Source organism: Triticum dicoccoides, chromosome 2B (assembly GCF_002162155.2).
Source record: "Triticum dicoccoides isolate Atlit2015 ecotype Zavitan chromosome 2B, WEW_v2.0, whole genome shotgun sequence".
In the NCBI taxonomy this organism is placed as follows: Eukaryota; Viridiplantae; Streptophyta; class Magnoliopsida; order Poales; family Poaceae; genus Triticum; species Triticum dicoccoides.
This window is the reverse complement of record NC_041383.1, coordinates 481,996,850-482,009,124: the sequence shown is the minus strand read 5'-3', so window position 1 is coordinate 482,009,124 and position 12,275 is coordinate 481,996,850. Positions and strand designations below refer to the sequence as shown.

Here is a 12,275-nt window from a genome sequence, read left to right as displayed (position 1 = left end):
TGTATAAAGTAAGCAATGCAAGGCACCATATGCATGATATAACCAACATCAGCATGCCAAGTTAGAGCAAAGACCTCAGGGGAGTAAATAGGAGTGGTCTTCTCCTTCTGAATCCCCCTCAGAACAGATATATTCCTCTCGATTACAATCCGAAATGGGTGGAGGGGGGCTGCCTTTGCGCCTACCATGGATCGACGTCTGCATGAAATTTTATTGCCACGCAAGGCTCATCTCTTTTGCTCTACATGTTCAGTTCCATTGTTTACAATAATTGTCATGCATAGGAATAAAACATAGTGAGATTATGTAAGGAGTGCATGCAGAAATCCAGAGTGATGGTAGCAACCTGTGGATAGACCCAAAACCAATAATAGCAGGCAGATGATGGCTTCAGTTAAAAATACAGATAATGGCTTCTTTACTGTTTGTTTCCCACCCGACATGAAACTTAGTAGACACCGGAGATTAACCAGATAGTAGATAGATACTATTGATTGCGGCCCCGATACGTACCCCACAACCATTTAAAAACTCAAGTTTGACCATTAGTTTGGAGCTGACTCAGAGTCTAATCGGTGAGAGGACGATAAAGTAGCACGTAATATTAAGTGATGCATAACGTAAGCAGACACGAAAGAGTGTGACCTCTCTCGCGGACCCATGTAGTCCTCGAGGTCATCTTCTCGGTTGATGATGGTAATGTAGTTTTCATGGCTGCTGACAGTGGGGAAGAAGATCTGAGGCGGTGAAAGACAGTATGGAGGTCGGATCCCTGCTGTGCTGGACCCTTCTGTCATTGGAGCAGCTAAGCTGGGGTGGACGACAGCGCAGCAGGACCAGGACAAACCACGCAAGGTTTTCTTTGACAACTATCTGTAAGAGAAGTAATTCTGTAAGGGCTCGTTTGAATTGGAGGACTCCAACAATGCAGGGATAGGAAATAGACATGAATAGGATAGCAATGCACGTGCAAAACAGATAATTTAAAAACACAGGATTTCTGCCAATCTGGGTGTTTGATTCACAAGAATTGGAAGATCACAGGATGCAAAGAAGCATGGTGAGATTAAGTCAAATCACAAGAAAATGTACGGTTATAATGCTATTATGCTACTATCTCTTAGTCTTGTGCTTCATGAATAGGAATTTGAAAAGGAGGACAAGTGAAAATTAAAATTCCTACGTTTTTTCTTTAAGGAGACACTAAAGGAACAAATCCTATAGTTTTCCTTTGCTCCATTCCTTTGAAACAAATTCATGAATAGTATTACCATAGGAAACTTTCCAATTCATATGTTTTTCATTCACTTTTCCTTTCAAGCACTGGCGATTCTAGTAGGCAGGCTTAAGCAAGGAAAAGCCTACACTAAAAAAATGTTTTTGTGCTACTTCTATTACTTTGGACCCAGGCCACTGCCCTACTAGCTCAACTCCCAGGGGCATCGACAAATGCACAACTCAAACGCGCATAGTTAAATAATGATGGCGTTGAAGAGAGTCCATCACGGATAGCTAAGTTGCCTGATACCTCACTGCTTTTCATATAGTAGTATAAAATAATCGTATATCCCGTTACTACGTGTGCTCAGTGGACAATATATATAACATGTAGAGTACAAAATAGATGCAACACGTGTCCAACCTCTTTGGCGAAGCCATGTCGATCTCAGCGTGATTGGGTTGGCCGGTGAGGATGCTTCGGCTTACTTGGATGTTGGAGGAGGGGAAGAAGATCTTAGGCGTCTGGAGATGGAGCCCTAGGTACTGCTCCGCTGTGATGGAGGGTTTCGGCGTTGGAGCAACTCCCGTGAGTTGTACGACGCCGAGGCAGAAGCAGGACAAGAGAGACAATGTTAACCTGAGTGGAATTCCAATAGCATCTCCAATAGATGACGTAAAATACATAACCACAAAGTGCTAAATGTAAAATACATCAGTCGCTCATCTCTGAACTTAACTGTCGAAACTGAATTTAACTGTCGAAACTGAACTTAACTGTCGAAACTGAATTTTGCTGTTGAAACTGAATTTTACTGTTGAAACTGAACGCACTAGAGGTGAGGCTACACATCAGTCGACTAACTTTTTCATCTTTGGTCAGTTGATTTTGCAGCCATTGGATACGAAATCAAGGGCCTGCAGTTCATCTTCAATCTCCACCTCCCTGAGCCGCTAGCCCCCACCAGCCAAACAGCCGCCCCCGCCGCCTGCGGCCAGCGGTGCGCCACCCCGCCCGCCCCGGAAACACTCCCCACCACCGGTCCGCCGCTGCCCTGGCCATCCCTCTAGGGCCCCTCATGCCGATATTTTTCTCGGGCAATCCCCACGCCACCGCCCCACCACCGCCGGCGAACATCGCCCCCACCCTGAACCCTAAGATAGATAGTGGGGTACCTCTCCAATGAGCCCCCCTCCCCGCTACGGTTGGTTCTTCCTTAACTCCGGCGAGCCCCCCACCCCCTGAAAATTGATTGACCCAAAAGTCGATTCAGTCGACTGAAGTGTAGCTAAATCGGAGCAGCATCGCAAGCAACAACAAGAGCGAGAGCAGCAGCGCGAGCAAGAGCAATAGCAAGAGCAGACCAGGCAGGGGACCGAGAGCAAGGGCAGAGTAGCAGCTCGAGCGAGAGCTAAAGCAGCAGCAGCTCCTATTGATGTGGACGTCACTGCCGAGGGAGCGACACCATGTAGGAAGTGGCCGGCGACGCTGCCGTGGATGGAGCCGCGCCTTGTTGGCTCGGGACCGAGCGCCGGCAGCACCGTGAGATCGAATCAATAAGAAAATGCGGCGATTAGTGTACAACCTCTTTGGTGGTGCCGATTAGGCCGCAGCTTCATCCGAGGAAACAGTGATGATGATGCTCTTCCGGTGGTGCAGGTGAAGATGGCGGTGTGGGAATGGAGGTAGAACGAAAGACGAGGGGAACGTCAGTGCATCTCCTTGGAGGTGGAGGACTGATATGTCCATTTTGCATCATGCTTTTATATCAATATTTATTGCATTATGGGATGTTATTACACATTATATATCAATACTTATGGCTATTCTCTCTTATTTCACAAGGTTTACCATTAAGAGGGGGAATGCCAACAGCTGGAATTATGGCTGGAAAAGGAGCAAATATTGGAAACCTATTCGGCACAGCTCGAAAAATCCTGAAACTCCATGGAAGTTACTTTTGGAATTAATAAGAATTATTGAGCGAAGAAACTACTAGAGGGGCCCCACATCCAGGCCAGGAGGGTGGGCGGCGCCCCCACCCCTACTGGGCGCGCCCCCTGTCTCCTGGGCCCCCAATTGGCCCTCTGGTGTCCATCTTCTACTATATGAAGGCTTTTACCATGGAAAAAAAATTAGAGGCAAGCTTACGGGACAAAATTTCGCCGCCACGAAGCGGAACCTTGGCGGAACCAATCTAGAGCTTCGGCAGAGCTGTTGTGCCGGGGAAACTTCCCTCCGGGAGGGGGAAATCATCACCATCGTCATCACCAACGATCCTCTCATCGGGAGGGGGTTAATCTCCATCAACATCTTCACCAGCACCATCTCCTCTCAAAACCCTAGTTCATCTCTTGTATCCAATCTTGTATCAAAACCACAAATTGGTACTTGTGGGTTGCTAGTAGTGTTGATTACTCTTGTAGTTGGTGCTAATTGGTTTACTTGGTGGAAGATCATATGTTCAGATCCTTAATGCATATTAGTCCTCTGATTATGAACATGAATATGCTTTGTGAGTAGTTACGTTTGTTCCTGAGGACATGGGTGATGTCTTGCTATTAGTAGTCATGTGAATTTAGTATTCGTTCGATATTTTGATGAGATGTATGTTGTCTTTCCTCTAGTGGTGTTATGTGAACGTCGACTACATGACACTTCACCATTATTTGGGCCTCGAGGAAGGCATTGGGAACTAATAAGTAGATGATGGGTTGCTAGAGTGACAGAAGCTTAAACCCCTAGTTTATGCGTTGCTTTGTAAGGGGATGATTTCGATCCATATGTCTAATGTTGTGGTTAGGTTTACCTTAATACTTCTTTTGTAGTTGTGGATGCTTGCAATAGGGGTTAATCACAAGTGGGATGCTTGTCCAAGTAAGGGCAGTACCCAAGCACCGGTCCACCCACATATCAAATTATCAAAGTGCCGAACGTGAATCATATGAGCATGATGAAAACTAGCTTGACGATAATTCCCATGTGTCCTCGGGAGCTCTTTTCTCATTATAAGAAACTAGCGGGTGTACCAGCACATTTGCGCGGCTAGATTAATTTTTATATATTCTGTATTTTTCTTGTTTTAAACACTTGTTTAATGTTTTTATAAAGTTTTAATATTATTATTTTTTGTTTTTTAATATTTGTTGTTTTCCCATTTTTAGTTTGTTTATTTAAAAGTATTTAACATAACAAGATGACATATGCCAGTCTTATTTTCTTAGGAAACTACACCATTTGGTGCATTTTAAATAACTATTATCATCCCCGAAAATAGATATGTTTATTATGACAATCATCTTGCTTCCTTGAGATACGACATGCACACTTAATAGGGTGATTTGAGCTTTATCACGGAAAATAACTAATCAGTCCGGTTTGGTTTTATTTTATTGGCATAAGGTCATATGTGATGAGAGCCCTGTAGTTATTGACACGCACCTTACTTTTAGTTGATGGTACACCTGTTAACTAATACTAATTAGATTGATGAAGAAATAGAAAATTGTGAATGGTGTTGGCAATGTAATGTAGATTTGATCTATTTTATATTTTTGATAAATGATCTGCCTATAGTTTTTGTAAAACATGTTTATTTTTTCTTGTGACATTCACGTAACATTTAAATTACTCCCTCTGTTCACTTTTATAAGTCTTTGTAGATTGTTTCACACATTATGCAAAACAGCTCAATTTCACTTGTTTGAAACGACTTATAAAAGTGAATGGATGAGTATTGTTTTTTTGAAGGTTCTCATGTATTTTATTTAGCTTTACATATGCGTTGTTTTTTAAATTATGTATCTGTTATATGTTTGATCTTTAGTCCATTTATTTTTTATTTCTTGTAAAAATATATGGTAATGATCGTTTTATTTTTTATGAATTTATGAAGCAAATGGACCCAATCGTATCAGAAACGAAATATGAAGTTACATCTTTATTTTTTACCCGTCTCAGTCTATTTTGTCAAAACTATGTAACATGTCTTTCATCATTTAAAAAACAAACCGGGTAACGTGCTTCCCATCCCACCGTGTAACGTCTTTTTTTAAGGGATGTACGCTGCTCCTTCTTAGTTGTGCTAGAGGAAAAGAATGCGCACATTTCTTCTTTGCCTTTGAAGGGTAGTTGAAAGAAACTGAGGCGTCCCTTCCATGGGTGATTCTGCACCAAATCTGAGTGCCCTACCCGTCCATGGGGCGATGTTGTACCAAATCGCAAGGGGAAAAAGAAATTGAAGCTGCTGCTCCAAATCTGAGTACCCTGCCCGTCCATGGGGAGATGCTCTACCAATTCGCAAGTGTAGCTATTGTAGCAGTTTGATTTGCTTGCCCATCCATGGCCAAATCTTGGAGGAGGTAATCTTTGTGGCCATTTTTTGCCGAGGCCAGGACATGCGCTGCGGATCTGGCGTCTCCCACCAGCGATGCGGCATCTCACTTTTACCTATGTAGTTCATTGCCGCTGAGACATATGGTTGTGTCGTTGGGTTCAGGGCCCATCTTCTGTGTGTCGTTCCTGTCGTCTTAGGGTGCGGACATGCTGACAGGTATGAATCACCTTGTGCTCTCCCATTCGCCTCTTGCTTTGCATAATGTTCATCGTAATTTCATTTACCAATTTTTTTCCTGAATGTACACCTCTCCTTAGTTTCTAGCAGAGGGGAAAAACATAGTTCCTTTTTTCCTTCGTCCTTAATGGGAAAAAAAGAAATGGAGGCCGCTTGCCATCACCAAATTGATTCCCAAACCATTATGGCTGATTCATTCCTTCCTATTTCTTTTCGTGTAGGTACTGGCGCAGTTTGCCGTTGAGCAGGGTGCATGGATGCGTTCGTCGCATTCTCGATGATGTGGATCCTCGACAACCTCGTTGAGTCTGGTAGTGCGTTCTCAAGATTTGGCCAAGCTGGTGACCTCTTCTTGGCTTACGACTAGAGGTCTATGGCACAGGTGTTGTAGTTTGGCCCAGTGGAGGAGGCTGCGAGGGAAATCACCGAGTCAACTGCTGAGTGAGTTATTAGATCTGACATCGAAAGAATACAAATAGCAGCTGACAACCATGAGATGCTGGCCTCCTCGTTGTTCTTGTTGTCAGGCCAATACTAACTCATTGTTCTTGCAGTCAGGCTACTACTAACTGTAAGTGTCAACTGAAAATTATTTCTTGTACTTTATCCATGGCAGTATTGTACTCCATGTATTTTTAATTTTTTCTTTGCAAGAAATTATGCCTTTTCTCTTAATAAAGGCCTTATGAACCGCAAGTTGGTTCATATGTGTCAATTATTTTCTTAAACTGCAAAGTCCTTGCCTTCTGTGTGCTAATCTGTCACCTTGGATATAAATTTTGTTATAGGTTTGTTGAGTAGCTCACTTATGCCAGCAAGACGCCATTGATTTGCTTATATCCAGTCATGCTATTAAGTTACTGATGAAGCAAAGTATGTTCCTTTCTATTGTGCTGGTGTTATATAGGTTTGCTAAAGTATAGTTTCTTCAAATTGTGAAGTAAATCATAATGTGTGAAAGTCTGGTCTTGTAGTATGTTCCTGTCTATTGCGTTGGCCTCGTAAAGATTTTCCTAAAATAGCATGTGCATAAAGGAAACTACATGAAGAAAGTTATCAATCTATTTTAAACTAAGAACATTGGTAACGTCCACACCCTGAATCTAATAAGTATCCTTCTTATCATGGTTGATGTCAGTCAAATACTATTACTTATCTTGGTCGATACAAATAGACTGTCGCACTATTTATTTCATAAGCTACTGATCCACTAATTATCTGGATCACATCCTTTTTCTGCTGGCCTTTGATTTCGGTACTTCATCTTCATCTTCAAGCACTGTAGTTTTGGCTTTTTCTTTAACATGTTTCTTGTTCCCGCAAACACCTTTTTCCTTTTTTTCAGGCATATTCGTCTCAGTGCATTCATCTTCTGACTCATCTGATATTACAACAGATCTCAGTATCCTTTTAGTGCCACTGCGGAGCTCACGTGATGACGATGGTATTTTCTCTTGACGCTTATCTTTATTTAATGCAGTCCCATTGCTGTCATGTGGCTCCTCTTTCACAGGCACCAGTTCACATGAAAGTTTGCCAGATGAAACTTTATTATTCTGTGACTGCAAAGATAAACATTTTGAAAATTAGACACATCTCTAAAATCTGAAGTGTGTACATTGTTAAAAAAACAATCACCTTTCTATCTGGCATGTTTTGCTTATTCATTAACACAGTGTCCACCTCATCATCCATCAATTCATGTGAAACATATATAAGATGAATTAGTTAAGGAATTCTGAAAATGGTAAAAAGTTAATGCAGTTTTACCTCCTCAGCTTTATTGTCCAAATAGAGCATCTCAAGCCTATCATCAGGCACAAATGTTCTTTTTACGACATAGTTTTGTGTGCCAAATGTGAGATTATTATCATTGAGCTTGAATCCAAATATGAGTCTTTTTCCACATAATTGTTGAATAATCTTTGGCGCTTCTTCCGATTTCCCATCCTGTGTGTCCAGCGGATTAGATGCAGATGTATTAAGCAATCTTGCAACCTCCTCATCAAATAAAGTGCAACTTGTAGTAGATGTATGGTCACTAATTTGGAGTCGAACACGGTACCTAACACATGATTCATGTTAATGGAGAGTAAATATAATATAACATTTTTATAATATTTTAGTAATATAATATGCTTACCGTGGTGTGACCTTTTCTGGATATATACCACAACTCTTGCAATAATAATTGTCGGTTTCCTTGGTAGCTAATTTGTGGCACTTATCACATGACATGTACCACCATTGAATATTTTCTTGCAAACGATCCACTGTAGCTATGACGGTGAACACAAAATCCTAAAAAAAACATTAGCATTTGGGTGGGGTGTGGGATTAAGAGGCATATATAAGCACAATATGGTTTCATTGTAACTAATATTAAATGAATTGTCCATGCAGGTCTTATCGCATATCACGGAGATTGATGATATCATTTATTGGAATTTTGATGCGTTACCTGGTCTGGCTGGTTTCCCCGCCTCATTGTAGTAAGTTCTTCTAATGTTCTCCTCCTATAAAACATTTGTTCTTCTAGTGTTCCTTGATTACTTCTATCTATACTGCCCATCTTTGGTAAGGTTTCTTCGGCTGAGTTCCTACACATGTATGAAGTAAATAAGAATATACAACCTTTAATCAACCTGACTTAGTAATTATGAGTCAAAAAAATATAAATCGGTGGTGTTTCATACCTATCAAGAAGTTCTTGTGTTTCTGGTATATCCAGATCTATATATATCATTGTGGCACTCGTTGACTTTAGGCACAAACCTATTTAATCATTCAATTAGAATTTGTAAATGATAAGAATAGCATGTAAGATTTATGCACTTACCATTGAATCTCTGCACCATCGTTGATGTGATAATAAGGTCAGTTTGGCTGCCGATTACATCCTCGGTCAAAAAATAAGAAAACTTTCCCCACAACGTGATTCTGATTTTATCACCCCTAAAGAAAATAATCTAAAAAGTTAGTGCTAACCACATGGGGGAGGTTTAGTTAAATTTGAGACATGCATATGCACTTACTCAGGCATTAGGATTTCAATATCGCGGATATATGAAGGTTGTGGGTTCCTTTTTGTTATTCTTGTCTCCACTGGCTTCATTTGAGTTAGTAGTCCAATGACATCTGCATATTTGGAGATTATAGTGTTATAAAAATTAGAAATATCCATTATTTGGATGTCGTAATTACATCCATAAACATACCTGAGCATTGTGTATCTTTTTCCGCCCTTTCTTCTAGTGTGTCCATGGTAGCAAACTCGAAGCCATATTCCGGGAAAACTTCCGAAGATCCTTTTATTTCCTTTACCTTTGTATTGTATGCAAAATATATTTTAATTTCGTTGCTCACTGGCCTATATTTTGTGGATTCCACGACCTTAAAATTGCTGAATGCATAAATAGACTTTTCATTGATCTTTGATCTAAAAGTGTCTATAAGATTCTTCCAGATAGTAGCATGGATTGTTTCACCCTGTTAAAAGAATCAAATAGGGTCAGTAAGTTGCTTCATCCGACAGAAAAATTCTAATTTCATATATTAGAAAGCAGACCTGCTCATCCATTAGTATCATATCTAGGCTAATAAGCTCATCGGTCGTAGGATTCACTGAATCCCACATTCTCATTACTTTCACTTGAATATTCCAATTCTGTCCCCTTGTAGTTAAGTCGCTCAACTTCTTGTATGCCATATTATTATATCTTCAAAACTAACAGGGAACAATTTATCAATTGATATAGTATTTATGAAGATTCTATCCATCAAAAGTAAGCTTGTGAAATAACAATTACCAAATCTGATGATTCAGGCTAGATTTGCTTTGGCGTCAATTCTTTCGACTTAGATTGGAGCAGGCGTCACTTCGTCGGGCGTTGAGCGTGCTTTCGCGTGACTATGTAGGGCGTCGAGTGAAGCGGCTGGAGGTGGCTTTTTCGTCTGGACGTTGAGTCGCGTGTGATGTGTTCAAGTCATCGTGGTCGTTGGGTAATTGTTTGGTGGGTACTTGTGCGTCCGTGTGTACTTATTTATATACTTTGAGGTGTCTTGGATTGTGGTGACTGAGACCGGCAGCAAATCAGATGCCAACACCATGTGCAAATCAGACTTATGCACCGTGTGCAAATCAGACTTGTTTTATTTGCATGTATTTGTTCCTGATCTGAAAGTTTCCTCACGTGAGGTGGTTGTCCTTTTTTGTTAATAATAGACTCCTTATTTGTTTAGGTTAGAGTAATATTTTTTTCGCTTATCATTGATCCATCGATGGGAAGTTCTTTTTCTACTATATTTTTTTGGAACCTATGTGCAGTACTTCAACGTGGCATGTTCTGCTATATGTACACGTATTATATTCTTACGTAACGCTTTCATATTTTAATCTCAGCCGTCAATACATAAAATCAAGGATCAAGATAATTTAATCTATGTGGACGCACGTGGTGGCTTGTTTGCTTATCGTTTTAATTAAATAATAGATTGTCCAGGCTTGTCCTTTGCTAAAAAAGGATTGGGCCATCTTGTTGTACTTTATTTACTTTCATTGCTTGTTACTCGTTACAATTTATCTTATTACAAAACTATCTTTTACCTACAATTTCAGTGCTTGCAGAGAAAACCTTACTGAAAACCGCTTGTCATTTCCTTCTGCTCCTCGTTGGATTTGACACTTTTACTTATCGAAAAGACTATGATAGATCCCCTATACTTGTGGGTCATCAAGACTCTTTTCTGGCACCGTCGCCGGGGAGCGTAGCGCTTTCGGTGAGTGGAACTTGTAAGAAAACATTTATATAGTGTGCTAATTTTTTTGTCACTTGTTACTATGGAAACTAATCCTTTGAGGGGCTTGTTCGGGGTATCTTCACCCCGACCAGAAGAGCAAAGAGTTGCTCCTCAACCTACTGAACCTACTAAAAATATTTACTTTGAGATTCCTTCGGGTATGATAAAGAAACTGCTAGCTAATCCCTTTGCAGGAGATGGAACATTGCATCTCGATTTACACCTTATCTTTGTGGATGAAGTTTGTGGATTATTTAATCTTGCAGGTATTCCCAATGATGTTGTCAAAAAGAAGGTCTTCCCTTTATCTTTGAAGGGAGATGCATTGACATGGTATAGGCTATGTGATGATACGAGATCTTGAAATTATAAACAATTGAAGTTGGAATTTCACCAGAAGTTCTATCCTGTGCATCTTGTTCATCGTGATCGCAATCTATTATATACTTAAAATGATGGAAAATAGATAGTGGTGATTTAACGCTGTAAAAGATAAGATGTACGGACGGTTAAGATCTAAACCAGATTGATCTTAGGCAAGTGCACACGGACGCATACTATTGCACATGAAGGAAAACGGACTCATACTATTGCACGTGAAGGAAACTGAAATGGATCGTATACTATTGCATGTAATATTAGGCAAGTGCACACAAATGTACACTCTTGCATGTGAAGGACTCTGAAACAGATTGATATTAGGCTAGGCACAAGGACACGGTCGTATACTATTGCACAGAATAATTTACAACGAACAGTTATCCGTACACAATTCAAACTCCTTTGGACTAATATAAAGGTTGGGGCAAACACCCCAGAACACCCACGGATTAGCAGACGCCAGAACACCCAACACCACGTTTACCAAGATTGAAGGGAGATCAACACAACAACATATCAACACACGCCAAGAACGATTGGTTACACCAGCAAGTTCACGCAACACAAATTGAAGGGGCGACATACGACAGGACGCCCAGCAAATCGAAGGACGGAAGAAGAAACGACAGAAACATCAACTTTGGGTAATATATAGCTTAAATCTTGAGGTATATTTACGTCTTCCCATCCCTGCATGTCTTTGCAACCTCCTTATGAACACCATGGTTTCCTTTTCATTAACCATTAGTGAGAACACTTATTTCTAACCAAATTTCATTATTGCATTATATCATATGAACCACTTCTTTTAAAACTATTTTGAAGGCAAAATCTCTATGGCGTACACGAAGTTGAGTGAGTTAACCACAAGGGGGCAAACATGGAATAATAAAGCCAAAGTAATGAGAATGTGGGACTCGATCAATCATTCGACTGATGAACTTATGAGCATCGATATGATCTTGATGGATGAGCAGGTATTTTCTTCACATAATTAACAATGGGATTGTTTTATTGTTAAAATTATTACTAATATTTTTCTTTCATTAAATTTTGAAGGGCCATACAGTTCATGCTATTATCTGAAAGAATCTAATTGACACTTACAGAGCAAAGATCAACTAGGGTTCTATATATGTTGTTAGCAATTTTAAAGTTGTAGATTCGACAAAATATCGGCCAGTCAGCAATGAAATTAAATGTATTTTTTCATACAATACAAAATTAAAGGAGATGGAAGGTTCATCAGATAATTTTCCAGATTACTACTTTGAGTTTGCTAGCAAAGATACCCTACAGGAA

General features: G+C 40.2%; 1 protein-coding gene and 1 long non-coding RNA gene across 2 annotated transcripts; both read right to left on the bottom strand.

The window, feature by feature from the left end:
- Positions 1-6,822: 6,822 nt before the first annotated feature.
- Positions 6,823-8,083, bottom strand: LOC119367859. The gene is made up of 3 exons (XR_005176455.1): positions 7,936-8,083; positions 7,431-7,857; positions 6,823-7,354 (listed from the first exon to the last, which is right to left on the bottom strand). It is a non-coding gene; the product is annotated as an uncharacterized LOC119367859 (long non-coding RNA).
- Positions 8,084-8,218: 135 nt separating this feature from the next.
- On the bottom strand, positions 8,219-9,275 carry LOC119367858 (replication factor A protein 1-like). The gene is made up of 5 exons (XM_037633251.1): positions 9,011-9,275; positions 8,828-8,930; positions 8,632-8,747; positions 8,489-8,567; positions 8,219-8,392 (listed from the first exon to the last, which is right to left on the bottom strand). The coding sequence occupies exons 1-5, from the start codon at positions 9,054-9,056 to the stop codon at positions 8,227-8,229; spliced, it is 510 nt and encodes a 169-aa protein (XP_037489148.1). The 5' UTR covers positions 9,057-9,275; the 3' UTR covers positions 8,219-8,226.
- Between the last annotated feature and the right edge of the window lie 3,000 nt (positions 9,276-12,275).

Bases quoted from the DNA above. Each gene is read 5' to 3' on its own strand.
- LOC119367858 (XM_037633251.1), bottom strand. From the start codon at position 9,056: ATGGACACACTAGAAGAAAGGGCGGAAAAAGATACACAATGCTCAG. The intron at 8,931-9,010 runs GTATGTTTATGG...CCAAATATGCAG, and splicing joins AAAAGATACACAATGCTCAG to ATGTCATTGGACTACTAACT. The intron at 8,748-8,827 runs GTAAGTGCATAT...TATTTTCTTTAG, and splicing joins ATTGAAATCCTAATGCCTGA to GGGTGATAAAATCAGAATCA.